Raw genomic sequence first — 13,564 nt, forward strand, 5'->3', positions numbered from 1 at the left:
GGAGGAATTACTGACTCCTCTCCCGGGTAGATCTGAGAGGAGTGAATCAGAGCACTTGGGGACTGTGACAGGGGTGCCTGCCACCAAGAGTTAGGCTCTGCACTGGGGTAAGAAGGATGCTTGTCCCCTCTACAGACTGTCAGTCACCATTTGCCTTCTAAATTCCTTGCCATTCAAAGGCAAAGAGGAACGGCTCAGACGTACGAAGTGGAATGAAATACTCTTATAAAGCAAAGATAGCAAGTTTCTGGTTCCTGCGGCGGATCCACAAGACAACTGTAATTCTGGCGTAAGAACAGGCGCACAGGAGAAGTATGCAAGAAGGTCTGACACATCATTTAAAACAAAGAATTTTATAATGCTCATTTTATCGTGTGATATTTAAAAACAGTGAATTTTTTAATTAAAAAGATTATGTTATACTTAGTTTTACTAAGACATTAATACAATGTAATTAATATATCATTATTGATTTAAACTATGTAATTTTGTAATATTTTGTTTTTATTATATGGGTGAGGAGAAAACCTAAGCACAAATATGTCCCACAGGATTGAGGGGTGGGAGAACATTCGAGCTTTCTTGTCAACTATTCCACTTGCTGCCTCTCAAATTCCTCCCTCCACACACACCGGTGCTCCTGAGTCAACTCAGTGCTGGAACCCGTCACCACCCCTTCCACTTTCAGCAGATGGCGGTTAAGATGCTTCTCTCCACTCATTAGTGGAAAAGTATCAACTAGAAACTTCTTCCCCATTGGTTGTTTTCAAAATGGCAAAAATACTTTCCAAAGCATTCCATCAGCCTGATGTATAGGCAGACAGAGTTCAGGCTAAGAAGGTAAAGAGAAAACACAGGGAAATGTGAAATGCTGTAAACGCACAGAAATTGAACACATACGGAATACACAGCATTTTCAGCTGTGGAAGCAAAAGGCCCCGCCCCCACCACGGTGTCGCTACGTTTCTCTGAATGCTTTGGCTTAGAGGAAGGGAGACCACCAACTGTTTATGCAAAAGCTAAGGGTTTTACTGTTCTAAGCCCCACAGTTAATCTTTCAACATACAAACATGTTAGGTTTGCCTAGCAAAAGCAGTTCAGAAATCAAGGTAGTCTTTTTCAGCAAAATTATTTTATATTTTATCTTTTGTTTAAAGGATGACCAGCAAAATCTGGCCTACCTCAGAAGATAATTATAATTAGGTGCTTTTTGGGTTGTTTTGGGGACAGGGTCTTCCTGCGTAGCTCAGGCCCACTTGCCCTTGAACGTCCATGCCCTATCTCCTGAGTGTGTCCAACTGTTAGCACGTTTATTGACCAGCTCCGCGTTTGAGGCCCCACACCAAGCACTCTGCACGCACACTCTTTCCGCTGCTCTGCGTGAAGCAGACAGGCACTTACTCATCTGTTTTTACCTGAGAGGAGGGGACGCTTAAGTGGTTTGCCTAGAATCACCTGTCTAATAAGGGGTCGGTCACACTGACACTGACCTGGGCGGCTTCAAAATTAATGATTTTAACCTCTCTACCAGCATTGCTTTTATATAAAAACACCATCTTATTAAAGTTCCCCCTCCCCCCAGGTCCTTCCTTGAGGGAATGTAGATTCTAATTCTTGATGATAAAAATAAAAATGTGTGCACACACCAATGTATCTCTGAAGCTTGCCTGGGCATACAGCTACAAGCCATGGAGGGCGGGGAGGCCATGGGCAGCGTGCTCTGGAGATGCCCTGTTTAAGGGGCTGAGGAGCAGAGCTTTGGAAGCGGGAAGGAAGGGGCAGCCTGAGCTCAGGCATCTATTATTCCCATCTGTACAGCGTTCCTTTCTCCACAGGCCCTCCACTCCGCGCATGCCCAGAGGGCAGGGAAGCACTGACCATCAGTGAGGCTCCATAGTAATGTGCCACAAAGCGCAGGGTTTTACATATCACCTTTCTCTTCTCAGGATCAAAATCCTGTGGGGGAAAAGTATTAAAAGGAAAAAATAAGCCAGGGGTCTCAACAGCTCAGTCGGGGAGAAACGCATTATTTGTTTTTAAATCCCCACCCTGAGGAGTCTGGCTCGGTCACCTCCACGTTCGCGTCTGGAGACTGAACAAGCCTCAGCCTCCAACTGCTATCAGATCTGTCTAAACGCTTGGCTTCAGAGAGTCCAGATATAAGCACACATTTCATCCTGTGCAATACCCTAAGGACTCTCTGACAAGCCAAGATAAGAAGAAACTAATTTCCCACTTTCTTCAATTTAAAGTTGGGAAGTAAATCTTATCCCTAGTGCTAAAGATTTTTTTTTTAAGTCTTCCGCCTCGCCCCGTTCTAACCAATGGACTCATTTTCCTGACCTCCGTGGGATGTCCTTACCGCATCGTCCTCTCTAAAATCCTTTAGACGGGTGTCTCTTAGCTGGTCCCTTCCAGAGATATTGTTCTTATTTCATAATTTTTATGCCTCCCCATAAAAGCATAGCTAAACATGCCTAATGAACAGCTAGACATGGAAGTACCTACCTGGAAAATATCATATTTACTTCCAATAATGACCAGAGGTATTGGAAACGGATCAATTAATTCTCGATCCTGTTAATAAACAAATATACTTGATTAGAGCTTTGTGTTGCCTGTGCCCTCGGGAATTTCTGTTTACTTCAGAAAACATCTTTTACTCTCATCATTGATGTTGACCATATTTTCTGTCATAGGGTTTGCTATGATATTAACTTTTACTTTGTGTTATATTTTAAGTGTAAAGCCAAAAATGGCAATTATCTTAACACCACGGCGCTCATTCACTTCCATGGTCTGCTATTATGTTTTTTGTTTGTTTGTTTGTTTTGTTTTTTGTTTTTTTCTAAGACAGAGTTTCTCTGTGTAGCCCTAGATGTCCTGGAATTTGTTTTGTAGACCAAGCTGACCCAGAACTCTGATCTGCCTGCCTCTGCCTCCTGAGTGCTGGGATCAGGTATGTGCCACCTCCACCTGGCTGCTGTCCTGCTGTCCTGCACAGTACATCATCTTGAAGGAGTTTCTAATTTATGTTAAGTGTGTCCTGCTTGGATCAGTTTGGCTCTGATACTGTGTAAGACACAGGCACACAAATTATAGACACTACAAAATGCTTCTCTTAGTTTTCTAGATGATGACATTCCAGACTGACTCTAAATAACTTGTGTTACCACACAGTAACTTTATAACTTAATAGTTTTTAGATGACAGAGGAGTCTGATGTCACATGACAGCCACTGAATGAATGCAGACACGGGGTTCTGGGGAGGTAGCTGAATCTCTGCTCCTGCTTCAGTCTGTAGCTTCAGCCAGTCTTCGCCAGTTCAATCTGGATTTTCATCTTCACTTTACAGAGATTATAAAATCAATATCAAAATTCTACTCTCAAACTCCATTTCTCTTGAGTGGTAAGGTACACCGCAGTAAGCACAGCAGATGTCTGACAAGAAGACGTCAGCATCTCCTCCTGTTCTCTTACTGAGGTTTATGAAATTGCTGCAATTTTCCAGTAAACCAGTTCATTTATATCAAACGAATTTTAAGTCATACAGAAAAGGAAAGAGGCTGTATTGCAATGCTGTCTCACCGGATGGTCCTTCTGCATAACGCTCCACTTCCGCTGCCTCATCTCAGCCGAAGCCTTAGAGTTTGTCTTGCCCAGCTTCATTGTCACCTTGTCTACATGGCATTTTGTGGCTTGCAGCAGATTTTCCATGGTGGGCCAAAGATCATTAGGTTTGGAAAGATCCAAAACAAGAACAATGGAAAATGTCCTAAAGAGATTAAAACAGCTTTAAACAAAGAGGTTCCCAATGGTGACAGCTTTGAAATGTGGATGTCCTAAAATTTATCTAATATACTTAAAAATCCAGCATGCCATTATTCCAAGACAGAGGGAGAACTCACAGCCTTATGTGCTCTGGAGTCCGTCCCTACTCGGTATCACAGCTAAGAACGACCCATTTCAGACCAAGAAGCTGAATGTAAACGGGTCCAGTGATGCCATGTTTACCCAAGTTTACCTTGTGCTCCATGGAAGAGGAGTACAAATCCCAATGCCAAGGCCAGCAGCAACACAACATAAGCAGAAGAGAACGAACACACTGACAAGCCTTATTGGGAAACCAACGGGCTTACTTAAGCTTTTTCTAGGCAGCCTCCCTAGAAGATGTGCTGATGCAACTTTATGGATCTGAAATTAGAAGTGCATATTTATATAACCAGTAAACTGAAGAAGTGCCTGTAAATCAAAGCCATCTGTCTTCCAGCTATACTGGTCTGTCTCTCTGAAAGCACAGCCCTGATTAGCAGAGGACACTGCCATCACCACAGATGGTGGACTCCACTCCTACACATTAAACAAATCTAAATCCAAACTCTACAACAAAATAACTCATTCAAAAATAGATTCAAATAACTTCAAAGAGCTACGCTGTTGGCCAAGAAGCGCATGAAAAGATGGCTCAGAAGGTTCAAGTCCCTGGCTCCCAAGAATCTATGACTCTTGTTCCAGGGGTTCTGACACCCTCTGCTGGCTTCTGTGGGTACTGCATGCATGTGGTGCACAGATACACATGGACACAGGCAAAACACCAATACACATACAATTTTTAAAAATTTAAAAAATGCTGAACAATTTTAATTATGAGGAAGATGTAAAGAAAACCCAAAATAGGAGCATGGGCTCACAGCTGTCATGGTAGCTGTTACCTAAGAAAAGACAAGAGGAAGTGAGTGCTGCTAAGAATACGGAAAATTGAGACATGTGCATGGCTGGCAAGGCTACCCTGGAGTTCCCTAATGTGCTTTAAATCAGGCCTGCGAGCTCACTAGGTTGTCTCTTTATCTTGGTAATGGGAGACCCCAGCATGCTGGACTTGTGCAGAAGAAAACACTCTTGGTGTTTACACACCATTTGAGTCTGGGGTGTCATTCTTTGGTGAATTGTGGACCCTTACAAATCAAAGTCACGGGAAACATTCTGTTCCATGAACATCATGTCATGGGTAAACAAAATCTAATTGCACGTGGCAATATATCAGTTTCTCAATTTGCTGGGGTTTGCCCAAAACAAGGAAATTATGTATCAAACTTCTTTCAGGTTAAAAATTCTCTGTGGTTAGCAACTACATGAAGTGAGGTCCTCACTAACTGCACCCTACTTGGGACCCAGACCTGGGCCTAATTCATTACAACCCGGATCCTTCCCCTCTCCCAAAGCTGGCACCAGCTGTCTTGGAGCCTAGGGACAGGAAGTCTCAGACCCCCCACAATGAGGTATTAAAGAAACATGGAAAGTTTTCACTTACTTCCTATAGTAACCCAAATTTGCACTGAGTCCAGCCCAGTCTCAGATTAAGTAGAGAGGAGTCAGATTGCATACAAGGCATAGTACAGGCAAAAGGGGCCCCTGCTTGCAGCTTTCCTGCCTCTTGGTCACACAAGGTGGCAGTAGGCTCTTAGCTCCTCCTCATCCTCACCATCTCCACTCTTACCACCTCTTCTCAATGGTCAACCACAAACATGCTAGCTCCTAGGAAGCTTTGCTTGTCTCCATTAAAGAGAGTGATAGCCTGGAAGTGGTGGTGCATGCATTTGATCGAAGCACTTGGAAGGCAGAGAAAAATCTCTGAGTTCGAGGCCAGCCTGGTCTACAGAGTTCCAGGGCAGCTAGGACTACACAGAAAAATCTTCTTTGGGAAAAAGAAGAAGGAAGAAGAAAGAGGAAGAAAGGAAGAAAGAAAAAAGAAAGAAGAAAGAAGGAATAACAATAAAGTCGAATGTAAAACTATATAGCTGTCAAGTTTTTTGAACAAACCAACCAACCAGCCAAAACAAAACACCCAAAAACAAACAATCCCCACCCCCCCAAACAACTAACATCCCAGGGAAAAGTTATTTATAAGCAGAATTGTGGGACTTCCATGTACATATAAAGCCTAACTGAATATCTTATCACCAAACGAAGCTTCCAGTACTGGGAACAAGTTAAACATAATTGAGTTGTTAGCCATGGGAATCCCCAAACAGCCCAGGCTGTTGTCAAGACTATAGGCTGCTCTCCACAAACTGGCAACAAAGCCTCATTGCTAAAGACAACATCTATACAACTCATTGAATATAGAAATCAAGCTGGTGAATACACAGAGCCTTCACCCAACGGGCTAGCATCTTTGGAACAACAAGGGACTCTGCACACTACCAAAGGAGAAACGTAAACACCAGCTCAGCTATACACCTTCTATGCACAATAGTGCCCTGCCTACAAGACATGCTGGAGCAGCGGTGTACAGAGCTTGTGAGGGGAACCAACCAATATCTATCTGACTTCATTTAAGGCCCACTCCAGAAGAGGAAACCCATATCCAACAATGCTTGCATAACCAAGACCCAGAGACTAGCTAGCTTAGGGACCTAGGATAAAACCAAACACTTGTGTTCCACTAAAAGAAGGCAGCACTTAAGTGACTGCTAATGACACTCTGCTGCACTCACAGATCAGTGCTCATCCACATCAGAGAACTGTCCTGCAAAAGACAGGAACACAGAGACCCACAGCCAGACACCATGCTGAGAACGAGAGGTCTTGGCACACTCAGCCCTAAACCCACTGTTTCTATCAAATACCTCCCTGTTCAGGGCTCAGGGAACCATGCTGAAAAGGAGCGAAGAGCCAGAGGGGGTGGAGGAAGCCAAGGAAACAAGACCCTCTAAATCAACAGGTCCTGTGCACAGATGAACTCACAGAGACTGAGGCAGCACACACAGGGCCTGCATGGGTCTGTACCAGATGGGGTCCTAGAAGCTATGACAACCTTACAAATGAAAACTGAGTTTTGTCCAATGGAGTCTGTGGTGACTATTCTTAGTTGTCAACTTGACTACAATTGGGACGAACTAAAGCCCCAGTGGCTGAGTGTGCTTGTGAGAGGTGTTTAAACATCTAAACCTCTGAGGTGGGAAGATGCACCTTTAATCTGGGCCACATCATCTGCTGGCAGCCTATCCAAAGGCATGAAAGAAGGAAGCTGGCTCTCTCTTTGTCAGCTTACTCTCTTGCTAGCAAGTCCATTTCTTCACTGGCATTAGAGCCTACTTCTCAGGATTCCAGCTTATACTGAACAGCAGCTGAGCCATGCAGCCCTGTGCTCCTCACTGCAAGCCTAACAGGAAGACTGCTGACAGAAAGAAGCAGCTTGTGGAGCCCCAGACCATGTTGGAAGCCTTACGACTGACTATAACTCCAGCTCTGGGGCGATCCGATGCTCTCTTCTGGTTTCCACAGTCACAGACACTCATATACACACGTGCACACATGCACACGCACACTCATGCACACACACACACACATAATGCACATGTACACACACATACACACACATACATCCACAGACACACAGGCACACGTGTACACTCACACTCACATACACACGCCCAAATGATACTGCTTGGATTTTAATCCTAGTCCTCAGAAGGCATTTAGGTGGATCTCTGTGAGTTCGAAGCTACCTGGGGCAATACTGGTCGGCCCTGTCTCAAAACAACTGAGAATAAACTACATTTCACTAAAAGGAAGAACTTGCTGGATAAGCAAAGACAGTCTGACCTGTAACTGTCTTGTAAAGAAGTCGTGATTTCTACCCTAGGGCTCCTCATGCCTGAAATGTGACAAATACTTCTGGGTCCTCTGTATTTGGTTCAGGCAATAGCAATGGTTTGTGTTAATCTCTAATTAGAAATATTCCAGAGGGCTGGTGAGATGGCTCAGCGGTTAAGAGCACTGACTGCTCTTCTAGAGGTCATGAGTTCAAATCCCAGCAACCACATGGTGGCTCACAACCATCTACAATGAGATCTGGTGCCCTCATATGGGTGTCTAAAGACAGCTACAGTGTACTTACATATAATAAATAAATAAATTTAAAAAAAAAAAAAAGAAAAAGAAATATTCCAGATTCAATTTATTTTTTTTTCTTGGCTAAGATCAGGTCCCAGCAACACAGAAATGTCACAAGTTTCCACATCTGATATGGCCAATGTGTGGGAGTGTCTGTGGGTTTGGGGTTTACCCCTTGGCTCTGATTCAGTAGAGAGACCTTTCCTCTTCAACAGGCATCCTTTGGAAGGAGGCCAGTGACATTAGTGTGCTAAATCCCACAGAGACTGACACCAGCCAGCTGAAGACAAATCCCATGGCAGAGTTAACTCACACTAAGATCAAGTGGAAAGAATCGAGCTTTTCATACTTTTGAAAATGAATTCATAACCCAAATCCTATTTGACATTTTTTCCCTGCTAGCAGGCTTGTAAAGTACATCGCTGGCAGGATGCACCTCGATCAGGCCTGGCCAGAGCCTCGGGTCCTTCAAGACTTCTCTGGAAGTGGTACAGTCAGAGCTCACGGGAAACAAGGGGCTGTGGTCACCCCCAGACAATATAAAACTGTCTCTCAGAAGCCTGCACTTAGGGGCTCCAGGACGCCTGTACCTCCCACTCACCTTAAGGTGTCAACTGTGATTGGTATGCTGATTAAGTCCAGTAAAGAGGTTCCTCCACCCAGTTCCCAAAAGTGAGCAATGTCTTTTGGCTGAAAGAAAACAGAGGGTTTAAAATATATTCAATTTTAAACTTTTAAGTGTTCTGTTATACTTTATTAGCACCTATCAGTAATAATTATAGATACAAAATATTCAGCCCTCATGAACCCTTTCTTCTTCCTGAAGGAAACTTTTTCCTTCCTCTATTCACACCTTGAAATACATCAAATGTATTCCAACGAACAAAGGAACTGTCAGCAATACACGCTTTTCTGTCAAAATAAATACCAACTCTGTGTGTACCCTAAAGGAGGTATACACAGTGTTCCCGACTTTATAAATAACAATATCACATAAAATATACACTCAAATAAAATTTAGGTGTAATTATTCAGTTTAACACATTTGGGATTCTCGCTGGACATGTAACAGTGAAATAGAGCATTCTGATCTAAAAATACAGATGCTGACAAATGAGTGAGCTGTACAAGAAAGACCCAAGCAAAACCGTTCCCCAAGGACCCCAAGAGGCTGCCATTGGCATGACAGGTGTGGGCGGGGGTCAGGAGTCGACGGTGGAGATCAGGCTAGCTGTGCTTTTCAGTTTGGAGGACTCTTCAGCTAAGAGGGGATTGACAAGGCCAGGTAGCCATGCAGTTTGAACCAGTGTGGTCCAGGATTACCCTCAGGACTGCTCGTGGGGCGCCTCTCCAAGGTCATGCTCTGAAGAGCAAGCACCTTTGTCCTGTGTGAGGAGCTGACAGCGTGCTTCCTTCTAGAATTCACAGTGAATCATTCAGTCTGGCAAAGACATGAAGCTCTGAGAATAGATTTAGGAAATCCCCGGGTTACGGTCCAAAGCTTAGAGGAAAAACAGGTTTGAATGACCTGCTTCCATGAACTAGGATTTTGGGATGGCGGTAAAGCACATTTTAGACAAATATATGTTACTTTCCTTTCCTGGGACAAATTCTCATAACCCCTAAAACTGTTTTACTCTTGTTGATACTGAATCACTAATGTTTGTGGAATGAATCAGTTTTCACTGGAAAATCTCTCTTGCTTCACAATGCGTCAAAGGAAGGTTTTACAACTCTTCTCGGAAGTCAAGTTTGTGAGAGCAGTTTCAAGTTTCCCATAAAAAGGATAGCTCACATCATAAACCACGTGAATCACAAAAATCGAGAAGCAGCTCAGTGTGTTCTTTTCTTTTTAATTTCTTGGTTTTAATAACCACTTTCATCAGTAGATCAGAAAGCAATGGCAGGCGCTTTCGACTCTTGTACACTTATATCTGCCCTAGAACTCTTTCCTTCTTTTGTATTTTGTGAGACAAGGTCTCACTACACAGTCCTGGCTGGACTGGAATTTGTTACATAGACTAGGCTGACTTTGAACTCACAAAGATGCACCTGCTTCCATCTCCTGAGTGCTGGGATCATGGGTATGTCCTACCATGCTCACCCAGACAGTTCTTTAATATACTCTCTTGTGAGCAAACATTGGAACTAGATCATTCTACACAAATGTGCTCTTGTATGGAAGTAGTAGGACCTTCTGCTCTAGACTTCCTTCACACACCTACGTTCAAGAAACGACCCCCTTTGCTATGAGATTCCTGTCCCCACACCATGCATTACTCTGTGTTCTTCTGTGCTGAACAATTTCTAAGAGCCTCTGAACAGACATTAAGACAGGTGGAAAACAGACTCAGTCAGGCCTGTGGTCTCCGATAGAACTACCAACTTTACACTTCCCCTTCCCAATATACTAGAGGTTGAACTCAGGAGTAAAGAACGCTAGATCATAAAATGGATATGGTGATTTACATCTCTAATATCATCCCTCAGAACGTCTGAGGCAGGGGGATTGTGAGCTCAAGACCATTCTGGAGTGAGAGACCAACCTGGGTATATAAGAACCTGTTCCTGAAATAAAACAGAACCACCATGGGGTGGGAGAGCTGGCTCAGTGCTAAGAGCGCTCTCTTGCTTGCTCGCTGGCTCACTGGCTCGCTGCCCTTGCAGAGGACCCTGCTTCGGTTCTAGCATCCATATCAGGCAGCTGCAGACTACCTGTAACCCCAGCTCTACACAAGCCAATGCCCTCTCGGTCTCTATAGGCACCTGATTCATGTGCACACACCCACACAAAGATACACACGCAAACTTAATTTAAAAAGCAGACAGAGTTACCATATAAAGTGTGTGTCAGGGGAGGGGAGCAAATTCCACTAGAGATTATATGCACCGAGCAAAACCTTCAATACCAGAAGCGGGTGGTGTTTTGTTGAGTTATTGGCCACCTCCACACTGTCAAACATCGTAGGTGATTGCCGATACTGTAGTTTACCCCCCACAACTGGTTGGTAAGGCCCCATTGCTGAAGGCACCACTTGCTTACGTCATCAAACATGGAGAAGTTGAACTAGAAGCTCAACTAGAGGCTTCGTCCCTGTGGATTAGCATTCACAGTGTGGGGGGACACTTTGAACACTATCAGAGGAAAATAGTAATCATCAATTCACCCAGCTACAAGCCCGACAACACTGACCTGCCTGAGGACGTGAACCTGAGACTGGCTAGGTCATGAGCTTGGGGAAAACCCAGAACTCTTATTCTTCTATGTGAACACAGCAATAAAATGACTCTAACAACAGGTATACCCACAGATTAGTGCACTGCTCAGATCTCACCAGAGAAGTGTCTAGAAGGAGACATAATTAACACAGAGACGTACTGTGTTCTGGGAGGTACCTCCTGGACAATGTGCAGACAGCGAGAGACCTGGGCACTCAGCCTTAAGTGGATGTCTTTATCAAACCTCTCCTGGAAAGGCTCAGGGATCTATGTTGAAGAGGTGTAAGGATTGTTAAGAGCTAGAAACAGTGGCTGACCCCAAGGAAACATCTTCCAGACACAACAGGGCTCATGCACACACATGAACTCACACGGACAGTGATGGGATGTACCAGGATTGTACAAGGTCAAACTAGAGAAAATCTCAGCATGCGGAAGGGGAAGTGGGCACCAGGCTCCTGACAGAGACGCTGTTTGCAGATGATCCCTGCAGGGAGAGGGAAGATCAGTTCTCACAGTGCAGTACCACCGAGTCTGTCAGCCACACTCCAGGCAGGCCTCAAGCCCAGGAGCAGAGTGGACAAATACAGAATAATTCCCTGGGTTTCTGTGTGGCTTTTGTCGACGTTGTTATGGGTTGGTGGTATTTGTTTTCCTATCTTTGTTTTGTTTTCTTCAGTTTCCCCCTCACTTTTGAGAGAGAAAGAATGAGAAGTGAGGTGAGTGGAGAGGTAGGAGGATCTGGGAGGGCTCAGAGGAGGCCAAGTATGTTCAGAATATATCATATGACAAATCTAAAGATAATTTTAAAATTATAAGAATGAAGGCAGTAATACTGTTATTTTTATTTGAAAAATAGAAAAAGTCTGGGGGCTGGAGAGATGGCTCAGTGGTTAAGAGCACTATCTGCTCTTCTGGAGGTCCTGAGTTCAAATACCAGCAACCACATGGTGACTCACAACCATCTGTAATGGGATCTGATGCCCTCTTCTGGTGTGTCTGAAGACAGCTACAGTGTATAATATTCATATAACGAATGAATAAACCTTTAGGCCGGAGCTAGCAGGGCCTAGCCAGAGCTAGCAGGGCCTAAGCAAGAGAGAGAAAGGATTGGGAGAGTGGAGGAGAAAACATTCTATTTATATTGCAAGTGGGCAAAGAATCCTAGATCATCAAATTCCAAAGAAATCTCATTTCATGCTGGGCCTGCTATCATATTAACTTAACAATCAAGTAACTTAGAAGAATACTGAGAAGGGTAAGACAGAAGGATTGCAAATTTGGGGCCATCTGGGCTGCATAATGAACTTTAGGTCAGTCTGAGATACATAGGGGGAAAAAAAACCAAACCAAAACCCCCAAACCCCAAAATCCCAAAGCAAAAGCACCACATACAAAACAAGAAACTCACTATTAAATTGGCATAAACCAATTTAATTGGCCAAAGAACTGTACAAAAATTGCAAATAAATCTTTTTCAACACTTTAAGATACAAAAGAGAAAGCTAAAATGTTTTTGCAGATTAGGTGGGCTTCCCGTCAGCTGAGCTGCATGTGAAGTTAAAGTCCAAGTCTGTGACATGCACCACTGGCATGTTTACTGTTTGCAGATAACTAAGCCATCTCTGCACCATGACCTCCCACCTACAGCCTGAGACAGGACTTCAGGGCAGACTCACTGTGTTGTGGCCCTTGGTTTTCCTTCCATACGTATATTCCAAAGCTAAGGTCGGCTTTGCTGGCTCATCCCTGTACAGTAAAGATAGATTATTATTAGCATGATGGTGGGCCTGGCTTCCATTGCTATAACCGTACCCATTTCTTCTTAAACACTTTATTAATAACATAGAATATTTTATATTAATAATGAATACAAGCACTGAGGTAAAGCTATAACAACGTTATTCCACAGAACACAAACAAGCCCTTCAAACACTATCCTGGAGGCTGTAGTGGCAGGGTAGCAGTGAGTAACACTGTCCCTGGCAGGGACAGCAGAAAAGCCACGAGCTGGCAGCGTCAAGGGCCATGCTCTGTCCCTAGCTTTCTGAATCCATGCCATGTGGGAAATACTGACTCGTTTTCTCAGCCTCCATGTTCCAGCTGAGAACCAAAGGCCAGTCACCTCATAAGGACTCAGTAGGAGACTTTTTTTTTTTTAAAGATTTATTTTTTATATATGAATACACACTGTAGCTGTCTTCAGACACACCAGAAGAGGGCATCAGATCTCATTACAGATGGTTGTGAGCCACCATGTGGTTGCTGGGATTTGAACTCAGGACCTCTGGAAGTGCAGTCAGTGCTCTTAACCACTGAGCCATCTCTCCAGCCCCTCAGTAGGAGACTTTTATGTCGTTCTTTATTTCAAATCTCAGCCATAAAGGAGAGTTGAAAAAAATTATATGAACAAGGGCATAAAACCAACAAATGATTTGGAAAATA

General features: G+C 43.8%; 1 protein-coding gene across 3 annotated transcripts in view; it reads right to left on the bottom strand.

The window, feature by feature from the left end:
• Dync2li1 (dynein cytoplasmic 2 light intermediate chain 1) overlaps positions 1 to 13,564 on the bottom strand; it is a 32,123-nt gene that overhangs the window by 11,066 nt on the left and 7,493 nt on the right. For all 3 annotated transcript variants that reach the window (XM_028765128.1, XM_028765126.1, XM_028765127.1), the window contains exons 4-8: positions 12,799 to 12,868; positions 8,502 to 8,590; positions 3,590 to 3,776; positions 2,509 to 2,577; positions 1,879 to 1,956 (exon numbers count right to left, since the gene is read on the bottom strand). In XM_028765128.1, coding sequence (XP_028620961.1) covers positions 1,879 to 1,956; positions 2,509 to 2,577; positions 3,590 to 3,776; positions 8,502 to 8,590; positions 12,799 to 12,868 — 493 coding nt within the window. The remainder of the gene's footprint in view (positions 1 to 1,878; positions 1,957 to 2,508; positions 2,578 to 3,589; positions 3,777 to 8,501; positions 8,591 to 12,798; positions 12,869 to 13,564) is intronic.

This window comes from Grammomys surdaster, unplaced genomic scaffold (genome assembly GCF_004785775.1).
Source record: "Grammomys surdaster isolate TR1022 unplaced genomic scaffold, NIH_TR_1.0 149, whole genome shotgun sequence".
NCBI classification, from domain to species: Eukaryota; Metazoa; Chordata; class Mammalia; order Rodentia; family Muridae; genus Grammomys; species Grammomys surdaster.